The sequence below is a fragment of the Anas acuta genome, chromosome 8, assembly GCF_963932015.1.
Source record: "Anas acuta chromosome 8, bAnaAcu1.1, whole genome shotgun sequence".
Taxonomy (NCBI): Eukaryota; Metazoa; Chordata; class Aves; order Anseriformes; family Anatidae; genus Anas; species Anas acuta.
In genome coordinates this window covers 1785526-1803643 of record NC_088986.1, presented here as the reverse complement: position 1 = coordinate 1803643, position 18118 = coordinate 1785526, and the positions used below count along the sequence as shown (strand labels likewise).

Here is an 18118-nt window from a genome sequence, read left to right as displayed (position 1 = left end):
CTCTCTCTGTCTCCTTTCTGTCGAGCAGGACGGCATCTTGCCTTCTGCATGGCTGAATTTCTTGCTCGGTGTCTTGGCCGAGCACTTGGAGCTAGCACTCACCATGGCTTCAGGAACCACTGGCTCAGGACACGGCGGGGTGGGCAGGGTGGAGAAGCGGACGGAGCCTCCGATCAGTAGCATCATTTACTTAAGAAATAATGGGGAAAAAAATGATATCAGTCAAAACCAGGAGACTGCTAAGAACTGAGGAGCCCAGGGACATGTGGTCTGCTGTGTTGGGGCTGTCAGGAGCCCTGCCTATGCTGCGTGCGACCTGGGGGAGTTGTGGGCAGCGAGGTGACTGTGCCAGCTGGGGAAGGGGCAGAAACCCCAAATTCTCTTAAGCTGGCTTCTGAAAACCTGTTTTTCACATGGAAATGCACACACTGCTGGCCTGGGCACTAAATCGAATGGAACAGAAGCAGAACTCACTGTTTTTCTGTAAAGGGACACTTTGCAAAGCTGCCTGCTAACAGCTGACCACACTCTTCCCATTGAAATGACTAGAGATACCTGAGGGGGCAGTTTTCTAAACATCTGCATTTAAATCGTTAATCCCCTGTCCTTTTGTTGTGCCTGAAAAGGCCCAAGAGGCCCAAGGCTGCATTTTGCCACATTTTGTGGCCAGTGACCTCACTCCAGCCCCAAGGGATCCCCACGGGTGTGCAGATTGCACCAGCGAGAGGCAGCCCTGGGGAGCAAGGGGCATTTTGCACATCCATGCAAATACGCCGTGCTAAAAATGCTAAGTCCTGCCTTTATAAATCCCATATAAAGTTGCATTTTCCTGTCATTTTATAAAAACTAAAGCTAAAAGAAATGGAAGGCTGGCAGCAGCCTAGCACCAAACTTACTTTCTCTGTACCTAACAATCTGAATTTTCCCTTTGTGTTAATTCTCATCATTTTCCTTAACACATGACATTTTTTCCATGGTTTTTCTTCCTAAACTCAGACTACAGAGCAGGGGAATAGCGTGGACCCTTCCATGCAAAACACGTACATTATCAAGGGCAGATTCCTCTTCTTGTCCTTTGGAGGTGAAGACTTCAGGCGAAGCAGAGTGGTAGGGGCAGGCAGTGAGGGACCAGGTCCTGCACCCCCGACCCCTGGCAAGGCTGGAAACCCCCAAATGGGCTAACCTGGTGCCTAGTGCCAGAGCCCCTCTCCTCCATGAAGCTATTCCGTCCCTGCCATGGGAATGCACTCATAGCTCGCGCCGTGGTTCTGCTTACTTAGAAATCCTAGAGCAGAGTACTCTGCAATAACACATTGCAGCTCATTATTTAAACATATGGCCAGCTCCTGTTGGTTTGCCTGGTGAGATGATTTTTCTCCTATTCCTAAAATAACGATTTAGTCCCTGTTAGTTTTATCAATGCAAACATTCTCTAGTGCAAGAAATTTGAGCCCTTCCAGTTCAACTAATTTACGTGATAAAGTAGTTGGTGGAGAATATGCCTGTTAGAAAGGGAATGTGCTCAAGTTCTGTATGTTTTGGCTGTTTCTACCTGCTTTTTGATATATGTATCGCAGAAGTATGCATTCTGAGAGAGAGCGCTTGCCATGTTTGGAGCTCCGTGAGCACAGAAAAAAAAAAAAAAAAGCACCAAACTTTGATGACAGAGATTCAGACTTAGTGGTTTTTTTTTGTTTTTTTTTGTTTTTTTCTTTATCCATGCTAAGTGCTTCCTGGTAGTTCGTTGCTCAATTACTCCCTGGCAGCATTTATTTTCTGCTGTGGAACTTCAAACGCTGAGCGCGGGGGCTCTGCACGACGCTTGCTAACGTAGCTCAGTGCCCTGTGGCTAGGGACGAGGAGGATTTCCCCTGCCGATGGGGCAGCCGGCAGGCTCTGGAGGGGCTCTGCAGGGAGCCCCACGAGGATTGCACCCCTTGTAGGGAGGGCTGGGGTTTACACGCCTATGGGGCACGCGTACGTCCAGCGCGTGTGCTGTAGAGCATTCACTTTGCTGTATATCATAGCAATCCTGACCACTGATGTCACTGTTACCTGCTCAGCCCGGGCCATTAGAAATGCTGAACTCATTAACTCTGACAGATTTATGGGGTAAAGCGTATGTCGCTGGTGTTATGAGAAGCAGTTACATTCATAGGGAGGTTTTATGATTCACCGTATCCGCTTATGTAAACCTTAACTTTTACGGCAAGAGCCGCTCGGGAGCACGTTGTCCTGCTGGCAGGGTCAGGGAGAGGAGCTGGGGGAGGCCGAGGAGCAGGGCTGGTGGGGACCAGGTACCCGTGAGGCTGGGGAACGGGGCCAGCATGGAGCTGGGGGGCTCGGGAGCAGAGCTGGGCAAGGCTGGGGCATGGGGCCTGCGGGGCAGCACTGGGGTGCGGGGCCACCGGGGTGCTGGAGCTGGTGGTCAGGGCTGGTGGGGAGTGGGGCTGGAGTGCTTGGGGTTGATGAAGATGGAGTTGGGGAGCAGGAGTAGATGAAGTGGGGCAGGATCACTACACGAAGCAGGGCAGCAGCACCACACGAAGTGGGGCAGTCAGCACCAACATGAAGGGGGTCAGGACCACCGCATGAAGCAGGATGGCACTACCACATGAAGCAGGGCAGTCAGGAGCACATGAAGGGGGTCAGGACCACCACATGAAGCAAGTCAGGACCATCACATGAAGTGGGGCAGGACCACCACACAAAGTGAGTCAGGACCACCACACGAAGTGGGTCAGGACCACCACACGAAGTGGGTCACGACCACCACACGAAGCGGGGCAGCAGCACCACATGAAGTGTTTCAGGACCATCACATGAAGTGAGGCAGGATCACCACATGAAGTGGTTCAGGACCAGCACATGAAGTGGGGCAGCACCACCACATGAAGCAGGGCAGGACCACCACACAAGGCGAGTCAGGACCACCACATGAGGTGGTTCAGGACCACCACACAAAGTGGTTCAGGACCAGCACATGAAGTGGGGCAGCACCACCACATGAAGCAGGGCAGGACCACCACACAAGGCGAGTCAGGACCACCACATGAAGCGGGGCAGGACCACCACACAAAGTGGGGCAGCACCACCACACGAGGTGGTTCAGGACCACCACACGAAGTGGTTCAGGACCACCACATGAAATGGGGCAGGACTAGCACATGAAGCGGGGCAGCACCACCACATGAAGCAGGGCAGGACCACCACACAGTGTTTCAGGACCACCACACAAAGTGTTTCAGGACCACCACACGAAGTGATTCAGGACCACCACATGAAATGGGGCAGAACTAGCACATGAAGCGGGGCAGCACCACCACACGAAGTGTTTCAGGACCACCCCACAAAGCGGGGCAGCGGGGGCAGCACCACCCGCTCTGTCCCTCCGCGGGGCTGTCATGGGAGCAGCCCTCGGGCAGCGGGGAGCAGCGGGAGCAGAGCCGGGAGCGGGGTGATGAGGAGGGACCCGGAGGCGGGCGGGCAGGGGGAGGCGGGGGAGCCATGCCGCGGCCCTCGGGCGCCTCAGCAGGGCGGGCTGCGGGCTGCGGGCTGCGGCTCTGCCCCGCCCGGGGCGCGGGGCCGGGGCGGGCCGGGGCGGGCCGGGGCGGGCGGCCGAGGACCGGGCGGGGATTTGCTCGGCGGCGGCCGGGGGAGAGCTGCGGAGGGCGCATGATGAAGGAGCGGTGCGGAACCTCCGGCAGCGCTGGCGGCGGCTCCGGCGGCCCCGGCATGGAGAGGCTGCCGCCGCCTCAGCCCGACTACATGTCCGTGTGCCTGTTCGCAGAGGAGCCCTACCAGAAGCTGGCCATGGAGACGCTGGAGGAGCTCGACTGGTGCCTGGACCAGCTGGAGACCATCCAGACCTACCGCTCCGTCAGCGAGATGGCCTCCAACAAGGTGAGAGAGGGGCGAGGGGTGGTGGGGACGGGGTCAGCATCTGGCTGGGGGCTGAGCCCGCAGCCCCCGGGGTGTCACCCACCGCCACCCACCCGTGGTGCCACACAGCCACACGGTGTGGGGCACGGTGTGGGGCACGGTGTGGGGCACGGTGTGCCCGCTGTGCTTTGCCTCTCAGCAAGTGTTCAGTGGTGGTGACACATGGCGAGGGTGCGAAGGCAGAGTTTGTGTGTGGGTAACGGGCTCTGAGCGAGCCAGCGGGAGCCAGAGGCTGCCCGCAAGGGCTGAGGGGCTGCAGCCAAGTGTCCCGCACCGTGGGGCTGATAGGAGCACCCTGGGGACATAAATGGTCCCCCGGGTATGCCAAGAGGCAGCGCAGAGGAAAAAAAATGAAGCGTGTTGTCCAAACGCCCTTCCTGACGCTACTTTTGGAAGTTGGTTTTCCTCGCCTCCCCCTCCCAGCACCTGGAGCCACGCTCCCCTTCTGAGCCAAGCGGTTGCAGCTGCATTTTGCTGAGGGATCTCCCGAGGCGAGCCCTCGATCCGTCAGCAGCACCGCTGGTGGGTGCGAGGCACCCCCTGCCCCAGCAGCACCAGACCGGAGCTCAGGGGGCATCCGACAGCTCCCCATCCCCTTGCCAGCACAATTTCTGCAGCTGTGCCTTTTCCTCCGCTCCTTTACACCCACGGGCTGCCCGGTGGAGCAGATGACAGGGTCCCAAGAATGAGTGTGCTCCGTATTCAGTGCGAGAGCTGCGCCCGCTACGTCCACACCTGCAGCCCGCTGCTGTGGGTAAGCCCAGTGCTGGGCTGTACTGCTCAAACCCCGCGCTATTATTATTTTTTTTTTTTCCTAATTGGAAATTAATGAAATCAGAAATGCTGAATCATAAGCTGATTTTATGGAAAACTTGAGCAAACAAATCCCGTGTTATTTCAGCTTCCTCCCTCTGGTAGCGATTACTACGACGTGCAGGGGCAAAGGAAGCAATAAAAGTTTATAGATCGAGCTTTCAAGTGAAGAATACTTTTTTTTTTCTTTTCTTTGTTTGTGTGAGAGATACCAGGCTGAAAGTTGGGAAGGGTGTAAGCTGTAGAGAAAGATGCGCCTCGAACGTGGGCGTTGATGCCCTTCATTTAGAGAGATTTCTTCTTTGCCAAGGGCTACATCTGGATTCGGGAAGGTGAAAGACTAAATTGCTTATTGTAGTAATTAAAAGCTGTGGTCCTCTGTGTGGAAATGTCTTACAGCTGGGTGAGCAAAAATGTTCCCAAAACTTTGTTCTTTCAAAACCAGTTTTTGCAATGTCCACACTTTTTGGTCAGCTTCCAGTATCGTTTCTGGCTATGAAAGAAAAGCATAAAATAGTCTCACATCCCGCTTCCCTCATCAGCAGTAAATGTGGTCACAAAGTAGTTTGGGGCTTTTGGGTTTTGGTGGCACACACACAGCGCCTGCGGTGACCTTGTCAGTGCCACAAGCGGCCGGGTTGGCAGCGTGCATCTCAGAAGGGGGCTGCAGCGTGACTTTGTCTCACGGAGTAGCCGAATCAACTGCCTGCCTCGGTCAAAGGCATTTAAACTCGTCGCTGGTAAATACCAAAACAGCCCGGTGTTTTGAAAACAGGATGCTTAGGCTCCACATTATTAAAGAAAAACGGAAAGAGAAACAGTATAGATAGGAAGAAAGCAAATAGACGCAGCATGCTCCCAAGTGCACGAGCAGTATAAACACTGACCTATCTTCCTGACCTCTGCTATTGCCGAGTTCCTGGCCCCGCGCCACTCAAGCCAAACTACGTCATTTGAGACTGATAGTAGGCATGGCACAGCTGTTGCAAGTGTGACTCGAATTTCCTGTCTCCTTCCTGACAGACGTAGTTTAGAAAACCCAGAGTTGCAACAACAGCAGCCGGAGAGGGAGGATCTCCGCATACGTGTTTGCAGGGCGATTCTCAGAAGTGCTGCACCAAAAAGGAATTTTCTGGGGGGAAACACCATGCAGGACAGCATCCTGGCTAAAACCTGATGGGTTTCGGAAAACATCAGTTAAGGCATGTGCGTATACTTTTTTAAGACGTGGGTTAATTACAGGAGAAGCGAGGAAATGAGCAGCTAATCTTACTCTGAGCTAACGAGCCTGATTGCACTGACATCAGAGTGAGCCGAGGGAGCACTGCTGCTGGCACGACGGGACCCACGGTGTGAGGGGGATCGGACATAAATCGGCCAGAATGGGAGCTCTGTGCCCCGTGTGCTGTCAGAGTCCCTGATTCCTGACACGTTCACTACCTGCTGGAGAACAAGTGGCTGCACCAGTGCCTGCTGTAGCAATTTGGTGCTGTGGCCAGACAGGAGACCTGCATCCTATCCGTCCTCTGTGGCAGCCGTTAGAGCACTTAACTTCCTAAATCAGAGAAAAAAAAACTACCTGGAAAAGTACCTGCTTATAGGGAATGCAAGCAGCACGAAGGGAATTCCCTTCCCTAACACTGTGCTTACCTTTGGCTGCGGGCAGGGTACGGGTGAAACCAAATGACCTTTAGAGCTCCCTGGTGCTGCCTGTGGGAGCAGGCCACACGTATTTACGTTACTGTAACACATCTATTCTTTTTTTTTTTTTCCTGTATTTATTACCCTGTCCAGCCCAGGCAACTGCAGAGCCTCAGAGGGATCTGTGACTCATCGGGCTCCCGATAACGAGGGGTATTTTCTCTCTCGGTGGCCACGCTGCGATGCTGCATTTGGCATCAGGCAGCTGTCCGCAGCCTCGTTCGTCCTGGAGGCGGAAGCACAGGACCCTCGCGTCTCCGTTGCCTAATATAGCGTTGGGATGTGGGCAGGACGTGCTCAGCGCATCCAGCCCTCCCGCAGCAAAAAGGGACAGCTTATTTCCCAGCTGAAACACTGGTCAGGGCAGCTCCCGAGCTTTTACAGGGCATCAAAGTCAGAAAATGAGGGGCAGGGGAGGTGTGGTGCTTCTCGGAGAGCTGCCTGCCTGCCTGAGCACAGCATAGCCCGGGTCACAGGTGACGTGGATGTGTCGGGACCTACGCAGCACCTCGCCACGTCCTGAAGGTAGACCAGTCCTGTTTGGGGCTGCTTGCAGCCCGTCCAGTAAGGAAATGGGCAGATAACCTCATCTGTGGTCTGTGGGAACATGCTAATTCTGAGTAAACTCAGCTGCTGTCACCAGGGTGTCCTCCCCGTGCGCTCACAACTTTGGGAACCTGTTTCGCTCCTCGCTCTGCTCCCTGGAGGACCCTTCCCTGCCGGCGCAGTTGCAACATGCGGAGCAAATCCTTCAAGTCTTTTATTTCAGTTCGGAGTTGCTGGCTCCTAAAGAAGCCCCCGTTACTCCTGAGCTGCAGCCCTGCCGGCAGGCGAGGTTTCCAGCCGGCAGCAGCAGCAGGCTCTCTGTCCGTGCTCCCCTCCGTGTCGCACGGGAGCCGCTAAGATAAACAGAAGTGATTTCATCTTGCGTGCCTTTCAGCGGGCGTTTCGGGCAGAGAAGAGGAGCAGGGCCGCACCTCGCTTTGAGGAGACGGTGGCTGAATAAACATCTGGGCACTAATGTAAACTCGCGCGGGTCGCGGTGGAGGTTTGGGGCGGCGCGGGGCCGGGTGCCAGCAGGGTATGTGCCGGGCTGCACAGCGTCCACGTTCGCCCCAGTGTCGGCCCCGAATCTTGTCCGCTTCGTACGTGATGTTTCCCTTGAGCGGTGCCAAGCTGTTTAGTCTTTCGGTCGCTTCGCTGTAACTTCCTTTGTTTAATATCCTTTAAAACAGCCGAGCGCCTCACAAAGAGAAGCCTGTTGGGCTGTGCAGCAGCCAGCGAGACAAAGAGACTTCCACGTCTCCTGTTTTTACAAGCCGGGATGAATCACCCAGCCCCGCACGCCGGTATTCCCCTCGCCGCCCGGGGACTGGCGCTGAGGAAGCAGAGATGCGCGGACGAGGGGTTGGGAGGGCTCAGAGGAGGGCCGGGAGGGCTCACACGGGGACCAGGAGGGCTCACACGGGGGCCAGCAGGGCTCACACGCGGGCTGGACGCCGTCAGCATCCCCTGGCACCGCCGAGGCTCTGCCCGTGTGGGGTTTGACGTCGGCGCGCTCCAGCTCCGTTAACTGTTTCCTAGTCCTCGGGCTGCAGGGCACGAGAGCATCGCTGCCAAGCACGGTAGGAGCCGTTTGTGGCCGAGGCTTTGCTTTCCCGGGTGGCGTCTGTGTGTGTGTGGCAGCGTTGGAGCGGGCACCGCGTTCCTTCAGGCAGCCCCTTTGCTTTGAACGAGAGCGTTTGGGGAACGTGAGGTTGGGGTGAAGGTTATGGGGTGAGGAGGGGGCACCCCCAGAAGCTGCGGGGTGCTGGAGGGGGGGGAGCTGGCTCTGCCCCCGCCGTGTGCGTCAGCTCATTGCGCTCACACACAGACTTTGGGGTCAGCTGTCTCCTGATCCTCCCTATTCCTCCTCCTCTCTCTCTGGCCTCTACAGTAAATCTTTCTGCTTATATGAAACACAGCGCAACAACGGGGAGGAACAGCGGGCCCTGCTCATCTGACAGTCTGATATTTTTGCCTTGCTAGCCCCGTGGGCTGTCAGTTTCCAGCTATCCAATACCAAATATCACATCAGGAAGGTGCTCCACTATCTTTGGGAAGTGCCAGCACGGTGAGGGGAGCCGGGGCTGCTGTCCGAGATCCCCTCCTGGAGCAAAGGGTTTCATTTCCAGCGGTGGCTGCTGCCCCATCCCATCATGCTGGTGCCATAAACGGGTTAGAAAAGCCCATAAAGGGCAACCCCACGGCCACACAACATGCTGGCAGTGCACATCTGGACAGCCACCGCAGAGCTGTGGGTTTGGGGCTCTGAGTTTTGCTCCAAATCCATCTTCCCAGGAGCCCTTCGGGGGAGCTGCGGTGCCCGGGACTTCCTAGCTTGTCCCTGACCATTTTCTGCTTGTGCTTGGATGTGCCGGCTCTTAAAGTTCTGCATTCTCAGACTTTTACGTTATAACACATCAGGGTGGGGCTTAAATAAATAATAGCTCAAAGGCAGGTTCGAAATGAATCACGATTGGAGGGCAGGACGCGGGGGTGACTAACTGTGCGGAGCAGTGACCTCTCTGGAAGTAAGGCGAGGATCCCGGAGACGCATGAAATCTCGGAGGAGCAGCGCCGCTGAGGATGGAGGCAGGCAGAGAAGGGTCTCAGAGCAGGGTTTCATCCTCGGAGCAGTCCTAATCCTGACCCTGGTGCTGCGGACCGGGCCGATGGGCACAGCCCGGCTCCAAACGCCTGGATTTTCACCCAGGTGCAGAGCAACTGCTCTCGGGGAGGCTACTGGCGATCAAAATATTTTCACTAAGTGAAACTTAATTGAAAGATGTTGTGTTATCAAAGCCAAAACATGTTGTGGAGATGTATTGGTTTGAAAGCTCATCTGTCAGAGCTCTTAGAGGGAGAGATTCCTCTGATTAAAGCCTTTGCTCTGTGTTTAAAGCAAACAAACGAGAAGCGCCTCACCTTGCTGCTATTTCAGCACAGCTGGGCCAACGCTACATAAAAATTACTCTGCGAATCATTTGCCTATCTCTGTGTGAGAAGGATTTTTCATTTGAATATATTTACATTAATTAGTGCCTTTCGGATGGTCTCGGTGCCTGCACCGGGCTCGTTTTCGTTTTGGCACCAACTGCTGCTTTTTTTTTGGGGGGGATCCTGCCTTGTGGGGTGGCGTGTGCCTCATGCCAGGTCCGCAGAGCTCTGTGCCTCCCGAAGCAGGCTGCTGCTGCTTAAAAGCTGCCGGAGTTTCGCATCCCTGCAAGCACCTTCGAGAAGTCGTTTCAGGGCACCGGGCGATTTGAATTTCCCAAAGCCTGTTCTCCTACTCAGGTAAAACCCCTGCCGGATTTGCCTAAGCGAGGACTGCGGAGCCTGACTCAAATTTAAATGAAATTTAAATTGCTGCTTCATACGATTAACAAAAACCCGCTTTTAATTGCATTGCTCTCTTGGTAAACGATAAGCACACTTCCCCCTCTGTGCTGTCGAAGGCCAGGGAGGCAATCCGGGCGCCCAGCACCCTCCTGCCCCGTGTCCCCGGGCGGTGGGCAGGATTTTGGGTGCCCCCCCTGGGTGCCGGGGCCCCCTCGGGTTCCAGGGAGGCGCTGCCGGCTCTGCTGCTGCCTGGCACGGGCGGAGGAGCCGGGGAGGTGCTCTGGTTTGTGGGCTCGTTTTACGAAGTTGTTTGGCTTCCTTTGGCACTTGAGGCTTCGTCAGTGTGGTTTGCATGGGTGGGACTGACAAAAGATTTTGGTCTGAGATCTGCAGCCTGCTGGAGCGTTATCTGCTCTCACGGCCGCAGATGTTGTCAGCTGCATCAGGGCTTTCTTTAATCAAGTTTTTATGTCAACAAACAAACTGCTGCAGTTTTTAATTTTGCTGGTGCTTCCTAGCCCCTAGCCTTCAGCTCAGGCCGCTGCTCCTCGGCTCTTGCTTCCTCAATTTTCTCCCGCACTTAACGCGCGGCAAACATTTTTGCAGCTGGTTAAAACTCCGTAAAAACAATTTTGCAGAACCAGTGTTTTCGCTTCTTCCTGCTTTTATTGACGGGCCTCTTGTTGGGCTGAAGAACAAAACCAGAGGTAGGGCTCACCAGGCTGGTGCTGGATTTACCTTGCCTGTGCCCTGGTGCCGGAGCAGCCCTGTCCCCGTCCCGCGGATCGTGTGCAGTTTTCCAGGTAAAGGGCTTCAGTGCCAGGCATTTTTGGGGTGCCGGTGAGGACATTGATACAAAATACAATCAGCTGGCATTCGGGCTTAAGGTACAGTTGCACTGTAGCTTGGTTGGCTTAACGAGCCTGATGGCTGAGAGCGAGAGCACTTCTGGTGAAGCAGAAACCATCCTGAGCTTCCCCAGAAAACCGCAGCCTCGGCTGGAGCTGCGGCTGGGGTCAGAGCTCCCCACCGCCGCCTGTCTGCCCCACGCAGCCATACTTCGGTCAGTGCACCAAATGCTAACCCAAAACGAGGGCTTTTGGGTGCAAACAGGGTGCGGAGAGCCCTGAGTACCCCGGGACCTGAATTCATGGGCAGGAGATCCCGCGGGCCGCCCGCCTGGAGGAGGCTGGCAGCAGATGTGGCCCCGCAGGGCACGGCGCGCATTTCTCGGCGTGCCAACAAGAAGCGGGGCGGGCACACCTTGTAAACACATGACGAATGCGTTTTCAGGAAAATAAGCGGGGTGGTTTCTCTCTGACCTTGCCGATCCCCCAGTATCAGGCGGAGGGGTTTTTTCCTTCTTCTGGCTCACCGTTTCCCAGCAAGTGAGTAACGTGCCCCGAGCCTGCTTTTAAATGAGGAAATTCGGAATCGCTGCCACGCAGGGCTCAGCCTTTGCCTGGTGCAGGACCGTGCGGGGAGTTTCTCCTTTCCGGCATTTTAATTCAATTTGCATATTTCAAGTCTCATTTATCTGGAAATGAGCTGGAAGCGTACCGGCGATAACACTGGTGGTTCAGGTTCCATTTCATCACTTTTTAAGTGCTGCGTTGCATAAATGCATACCACCCAGGGGAGGTTTCGGATGAAATGCTAAACTTTACGGGTAAAATCTGAATATTATGCCGTCTACATCAGATATATGTTATTGCTTTCATGAGCAGCCACATGCTGATTTATGGCAACGTGCTATTTATTTATCAACATTTACATTGTGGATTTCTAAATTATTCTAATAACACAAAGCCAACAAGTTGGTCATGATGTTTTTCCTTTAAAGTCTGCCTTTGAACGCATATATAAATCAACTCCCCTTTGATGTGAAATTGGAGATTTCATAACCGTGTGTTTACTTTTTGGTTTAAAAAATAAGCTGAAGGGAAAACAAAAAACAAAAACCAAATAGTACTTTGTATCTCATTAAAAATAGTTTCTAGCACATTAAAAACTATATTGTTTTAGGAAACAAGAACTAGAAAGAGTTGCAAAAGCATTTGATTTTTTTAATGACTGGCTGTTGACTGCAACCATTCCACTTTTCTTCAGGCACTGAAGTAGGTCTGAAAACCTCCTCCCATAGTATTGATTTAATGTGAAATTAGGCTGCTTTTTTTCTTTCAACATTGTATTTAAATGCGCCTTCCCGACGTCTGCTGTGCGAGTGCTTGAAGAGGAAAACTGATAGAAATTATGGAGCAGCAAGGGCGGCTGCGGGCCGGTTTGGCGATCCTTCTTGTAAGGGAGGTGACATCAGGAAAGCACAGCCAAAAGGTTGGGTTGCTCCTCCGATAAATTAAAGAACTTTCACTCTTTTGGCTTGCAAACTTATAAAGAAAACAACAAAAGCCCTACAAAATCAACAGGCTTCCCAACCGTGCTTTGGTGAAAAGCAGAACGGTGGCAGCGAGGTGCTGGGCTGCAGAGCCCTTATTTCGGCAGCCAGATTGAATGAGGACCGGTCCGGGACAAGGCGCATCAACACCAGGAAGAGAGGTATTTAAAAACATTTCTCCCAGCTCCTCCAGCGCAGGTGACACGATTACGCTGACTGCTTTAAATCAGTAGCAGCACATCTGTGCCGCAGCCATTCGCTCAGCCCGACCAGAGGTCCGGACAAAAGCATTACGCACTCGCCGCTGGACCTGGATCGTTTGCATGCATGAGTAATTTCCCTCCTGCGTGTAAATGATTTCCGCCTCGATTCCCATCGCCGTCCCATCCCGGGGCAGGTAGGTGTCAGCTGTTCCTCCCCAGCTCCCGGGGCCGCCGGCCCGCCACCATTCCCAGAAGAGGTGCTGCTAACACGAGTGGAGCTACCCCGAGATTTAATTGTGCCTCCAGAACTGAAGTGATTTACCAGGGCAATTAAACCGAGGAGGATTAAGCCCGGCTGCATTTGCGTAGAAATCAAAGGCGAAAGTTGCCCTCGTACCACAAATCCCTTTGTTCTAAGGATTTCCAAGCGCAGTGGAAGAGCGAGGGATGTAATATTTGCGTCAGAAGGGTGGGTCACCGGGAACAGAGTTTATAAACATTTTTACACGCTGGAGATCTGCAACGAGATTCCCCCATCAAAGTGCGGGGTGGGACCCCACTCTCCGTAGGTATTCCAGGCTGGAGCCCCACAGCATCTTAGCAGCTCTTTTATCTTGCAATTGCCCTCAGCTCCTGCAAATGACTCAAACTTTTTTAGGCAGCCTGTTTGAATAAGGACTCTTGGCCTCAGGGAACCTCAGCTGGTACACATTGACTTCAAAGGATCTGCATCAGCAGCAGATACATCCTCCTGTCTTTATGCTGTCTGTAAGGCACCAGGAACACCTCTGATGCTGTGCTCCAAGGGGGAATAGGAACAGGAATGACAACGGGACTATTGCCGGAGCCGGCTTTGGGCTGGAAAGGCCAAGAGCTGTATGTGTAGCTCTCTGATGAGCCTTCCTGGAAGAGGAAGAGAATTATTTCTTCCCTAAAGAGCCAGAAAGGTAGGATTTACCACACTGATGCACGAGGACGATCTCCCGTGTCAGAGCTTTTGGTAGGATGGCTGAGAGGGGCTGTACCGGCTCACCATGAGGTTGTGGGAGCTGTCACACGCCTGGTGGCAATGCCACCGCCTTGTCACCGCGCTCCTGCTCGGTGGGCACGTCCTCGCCGCAGAGCCAGGTGCTGGGGCAAGCGCTCAGCCCGTCCCTGCAGCCAGAGGGGCGAACCCCATCCCGAAAATGCCCCTGCCGAGGACGTGGACTGAGAGGGCGCGGTGTCAGGAGCGAGGAGGGGAACTGTGAGCCGAGTTCCTGAGCAGTAATCAAGGAAATTCCCACACGCACGCAGAGTTGGAAAGCTGGAAAGAAACTGTGACTCCCTCTACCAGAGAATACATGAAAAATTAATCAAAGAATGATTCAATTTCTGGGAGGCTTAATTTGGTTCAGATGACTTCTGCAGTTACTTCAGAGCATGCGAAACAGGAAGGCTCCCCCCACCGTGATGTCTTTTTCTCACACAATTGTCCAGATGGTTTTAGACTTCTGTTACTTGATTAGAAGATCAGGTGTGCCGCTGTGCGTGCTTGGTTACTGCAAATTTCAGCTTGGGCTTCATTTCACGCACAGGATTTGCACTCTTTTCATCAGCTCCACGTGTTGATCGCAGTGGTCGCAGTTGGGGTAGAGGGAAGGGAGCCCCAGGACAGTTCCCACTTCTGCCCCTTGCTTCTTTTCCACAGCCAGGTGGGCATCCACCCCTCCACGCAGCCTCTTTGGCACGCCCCAGCTCTCGTCTGTAGGGCGAGGTTATCAGGGCCTCTTTCCTTTGTAAAAGACACGGAGATAATTATTAATTATGAAAATCACAGCGCACGTGTTGCTGATCTGCGCTGCTGGAATTGCCGAGCCGAGTTCTGCCGCCGCGCACGAGCTCTCTGAAGCACACAGCCTGCCCTCCCCAAAGAAGCAACACTTCTGTTTGCTTAATGGCAAAGCAGTTGGTATTTTCTCAGTGCTAGCATGCAATCTGTTTGTTTTACCCTTCGCTGTCAAATCGATTTAACGAAGGAATCGTTACCGGGGTTTGCACATGACATCACGCATTGATCTGTGCGGAGAGGGAGCAGCACGCCTCCTCCCCGCGGGTGCTGCAGGCAAATGGCAAAGCAGCTCGGGGGAAGCAGCACCGCTCCGGAGCATCCTGACGTGCAAGGAAGCTGAGGAAAAAACCCCCAGACCTGCACCAGCAGGGAGCACGTTGGCATTGCCATGAAAACCGTCAGCGTGCCTCCTTCCATGCCGAGATGGGGTTGTTTTTTTTTAAGTGTTATTAAGGAAATCCCGCTTAGGTGCCCGCATCATTCAGGTGGTGAATGCTGGTAGAAGGTACGAAGCACGGGGGTGTTCTCCCAGGGCACAGACCTGGCCCTGTGGGTGTCTCGGCTGGGTTTGGCAATGACAGACTTTCCAGCCGTGCTGTAATACCGCCCGTCTGTGTTTATAAAAGGTTGCTGATTAAAAGTCTGGAGAAGTGAGCAAGATGAAGGCTGCTGGAAGAGATGAAGGGGACAGATTTCTGGTTAAAGATCAGATATGAGGGTACAAAGGTCTTTTATCTGGCCTCATCTCTGCTGCGGATGGCTTGTGTGACCTTGCGGAGGCCGTTTAATTGCTTTGTGCCTCCGTGAAAGGCAAGAGCTACCCTTTGTACTTTATTAAGCCAGTTTGTGAGGTAAGGGCGTTTTTTTCAAATGTTTGCCCACCACTTGGCATTATTTGTCTGAAAGGGGCGATTGTTTGTGCAGAAACCCAACTGATGTAACTTGCCTTAAAAGTTGTTTGTGTGATCATCTGATGATGGTGTTTTTCTTGTAAAGATAAAGGCCTCGATCCAGAGAAGTATTTCGGCACGTGCTTCACCGTAGGTCTGTGGGGGTGTTCACATGCTGCTGGCGGCTGCTTGTGACCCACGAAAATACGTCACTTCGAGGAACGATCGGGGCAGAGCTCGCCTCATCCCAGAGGCTTCCTCCCGCTCCGTTCGCACTCCTTTTGCCACTCGTTTTCTGAGTTTCTCATCACTAAGGTTTCTCAGCTGTCTGCCTCTGAGCCTCGTCAGCTCGAGGGGGAGAAGAAGGTGGCTTCACAGCTCCTTTTGCTCTGGTCTTGTCACGGGGAAGGTGCTTGGCGCTGTACTCAGGGCATGGAGGCCGGGATCGGGTTGGTCACGGCAGCTGCAAGGCCCGAGCCCGGCTTGTGTGTGAGGGGGAGATCTGGGGAGGCAGTGGGCATTAAAAGGAGCTTTTCTGTTTAAAAGGAGATTAAAGAAGTGTGTGATGAGCACGGACAGCACCACGGCTCCGTGTTGTCCCCCAGCTCGACTTCCTGCTGCCCGCAGCAGCCCGGCCTGCTGCGGCTGTGGAGCCCCGGTGCGGGGCCTGGGGCAGGACTCTCTGGCGCCTTCCCCCAGTGCTTCCAGCACGGTTCAAACCCCTTTATCATTATTACTGAGGTGAACATGTGGCCGAAACCCAAGCACCCCATCTGGTTGGTGCTGAGCAGTGGCTGTAGCACCCCTGGGCAGGGGGCTGTGGGCCCAGCATGGCGCTGTGGTGGCCAGTTTAGCGTGGGGGAGCATGGCTTGAGAGCCAAGGAGCCCCTTCAGAGAGCAGTGGGCGAGGGGAGGAGGAATCCTGTAGGTGCTGGCATTCCTCAGCATCGCCCCGAGGCGCTGTGGCTCTGCTTTTATAGGGCGATGCTCCTCGGGGTGCCGGGGAGCCGTGGGCGCTGCACCCAGAGCCCTGCGGCCAGGGCTGCCCCACACCACACCAGGGAGCCTCGTGACGTCGCTCCAAGCACCACTGATAATATTTAATCAAAGCAGCCCGAGCAGGGAAATAATTGGAGACGAAGGATTGCCCTTCTGTTTTGGGAGCCCTGGCCGTGTGGCAGGCGCCGAGGTCGCCCGAAGGCAGCGCGGGCGCTTCCCCAAGGGGTGATTCCTCCCCGCGATCGCTGCCACGCACACCAAAACGCACTGTGCTGCTGGTCTGAGGCTAAAAGGGCAGCTGCAGCTTGCTATAAAGTGCTTGTATTTTGGCTTCACATAATGAAAGTAACGAGCAAATCTCGGAATTCGGGTTTTGCCTATACCCTAACGAGAGAGAAAGAATTTATTAAAATCCTGCCTTGAGACTGCGGGCTGACATCACAGATGTAAGGTTATTGCTACTTTAGACTCCTTCGCTGAAAGATTCCCTGCTGTAAAGGTGCGTTTTCCTACATTGCTGCGTTTTGCCCTCTACTGTGTGGGGAAAAAAAAAACAGCGATCGCAGTGAAAATGTGAAAAATTGTGGTCTCGACAATCCATCCGAATACTCGCCTCGAAAATCCTCAGCCTCTGTCATGAAGAGGATTTTTTAAAAAAGCATAACCGGAGAAGAGAGGGCTGCCTACTTCGACTTATTTAAATATGCACAGAGCTTCCTCCATTTTAATCTTCCTTATAAAAAGATGGCTGTGTTACTAAAGCTGGCAGCCCCTCAGAAACCAGCATCATTTTTTTGTCAGCCGGTTCAGCTGAGCAAGGCTAATGTGGAGTGGGGACCCCCTTCAGCCAACTAAGCAACCAGGACGATTCATAATTCATAAGTGCTCGAAGCCATCGCGCTGAATACATTTGGATTAGTTCTTGTTTCTTCGTGCAATCCCTGATTTCATTATTCTCTCCTGCTAGCAAATACACCCACGTTCAGCCCTCTGCAAAGATGCTGTGCCAAGGCTGGCTTTGTCTGGGATTAGCGACTGCCGGGCTTTTGGGGATCTCTGGGCTTGGTGAATGCTGATTTTTTTTTTTACTGCCTGGGAAACCGGGGTGTCCTTGCGCTTGTGGAGCTCTCCTCTCTTGCCGGCGATTTCTGCATAAGGATCTGTGGACTGTGGTGTGGAGTTTTCCAAAATGCCTGAAGCAAACTATTTGTTATCTGTATCTTGGGGTTATATTAAGGTGGGTTCAATCCGGAAGGATCACAAATGCCTGTTTTTTGTGCTGTATTTCTAGGCTAGAACCCCTGACAGGAGAACATGCACGTTAGCTGGTTATTTTTGTGTACTGTATGGCATGAGATAAACGTGTGCACGGTGCATGCAGCATACATGTATGTGAATTATTTCTTCCCTTTGGGAATTCACTTTCGTGGGATAAAATGATACTGCAATGAAAATGTGTGATTAGAAAATTAAGAGGATCGTGTCTTGTATATCTGGGTGAACAAATGCTTAAATCCTGTGCTTTACTGCAATGATCCAAGCAGATCTTCAGATTTATGGCATATTTGCTCCTCTGTTGTGTTTTGAGCATATGCAGCTGTATTTTGCTTGCATATTGCAAAATGGAGCAAACTTATATAATGAAACTGAGAACAAAAGGAGGTTGCAGGATGTGGAGATAAAAACCGATACAGGACTTCGATCTTTCAGGGAGATTACCTGAAACATCTTCTCATTTACGGCAGTGAAAATTAATATCTGCCTTTGCAGGAAAAGCATTTTGCAGTGTAGTATGCTGAAAAGAAATATCTAGTCATGGTTGTTCTGAGAAGGACCTAAACTGAACCATATGTCACTGATTCTGTTCCAAATATCTCCACAATTTTGTTTTTAACGTCTTGTTTGTGCGTTGCTTGTAATAGAGTTAAAGCTGTATTAATTCAGACCAGTGCTCTGAAAAATG

The 18118-nt window shown here is 53.1% G+C and overlaps 1 protein-coding gene across 9 annotated transcripts in view; it reads left to right on the top strand.

The window, feature by feature from the left end:
* The window catches only part of PDE4B (phosphodiesterase 4B), a 173420-nt gene that overhangs the window by 143062 nt on the left and 12240 nt on the right, over positions 1 to 18118 (top strand). For 5 of the 9 annotated variants that reach the window (XM_068689816.1, XM_068689817.1, XM_068689818.1 and 2 more), the window contains one exon: positions 3791 to 3903. In XM_068689816.1, the coding sequence (XP_068545917.1) occupies positions 3791 to 3903 (113 nt within the window). Of the gene's footprint in view, positions 1 to 3790; positions 3904 to 5815; positions 5962 to 7885; positions 8082 to 12120; positions 17393 to 18118 lie in introns of those variants that run through there. The other 4 variants (XM_068689822.1, XM_068689824.1, XM_068689823.1 and 1 more) reach the window with 4 other exon arrangements.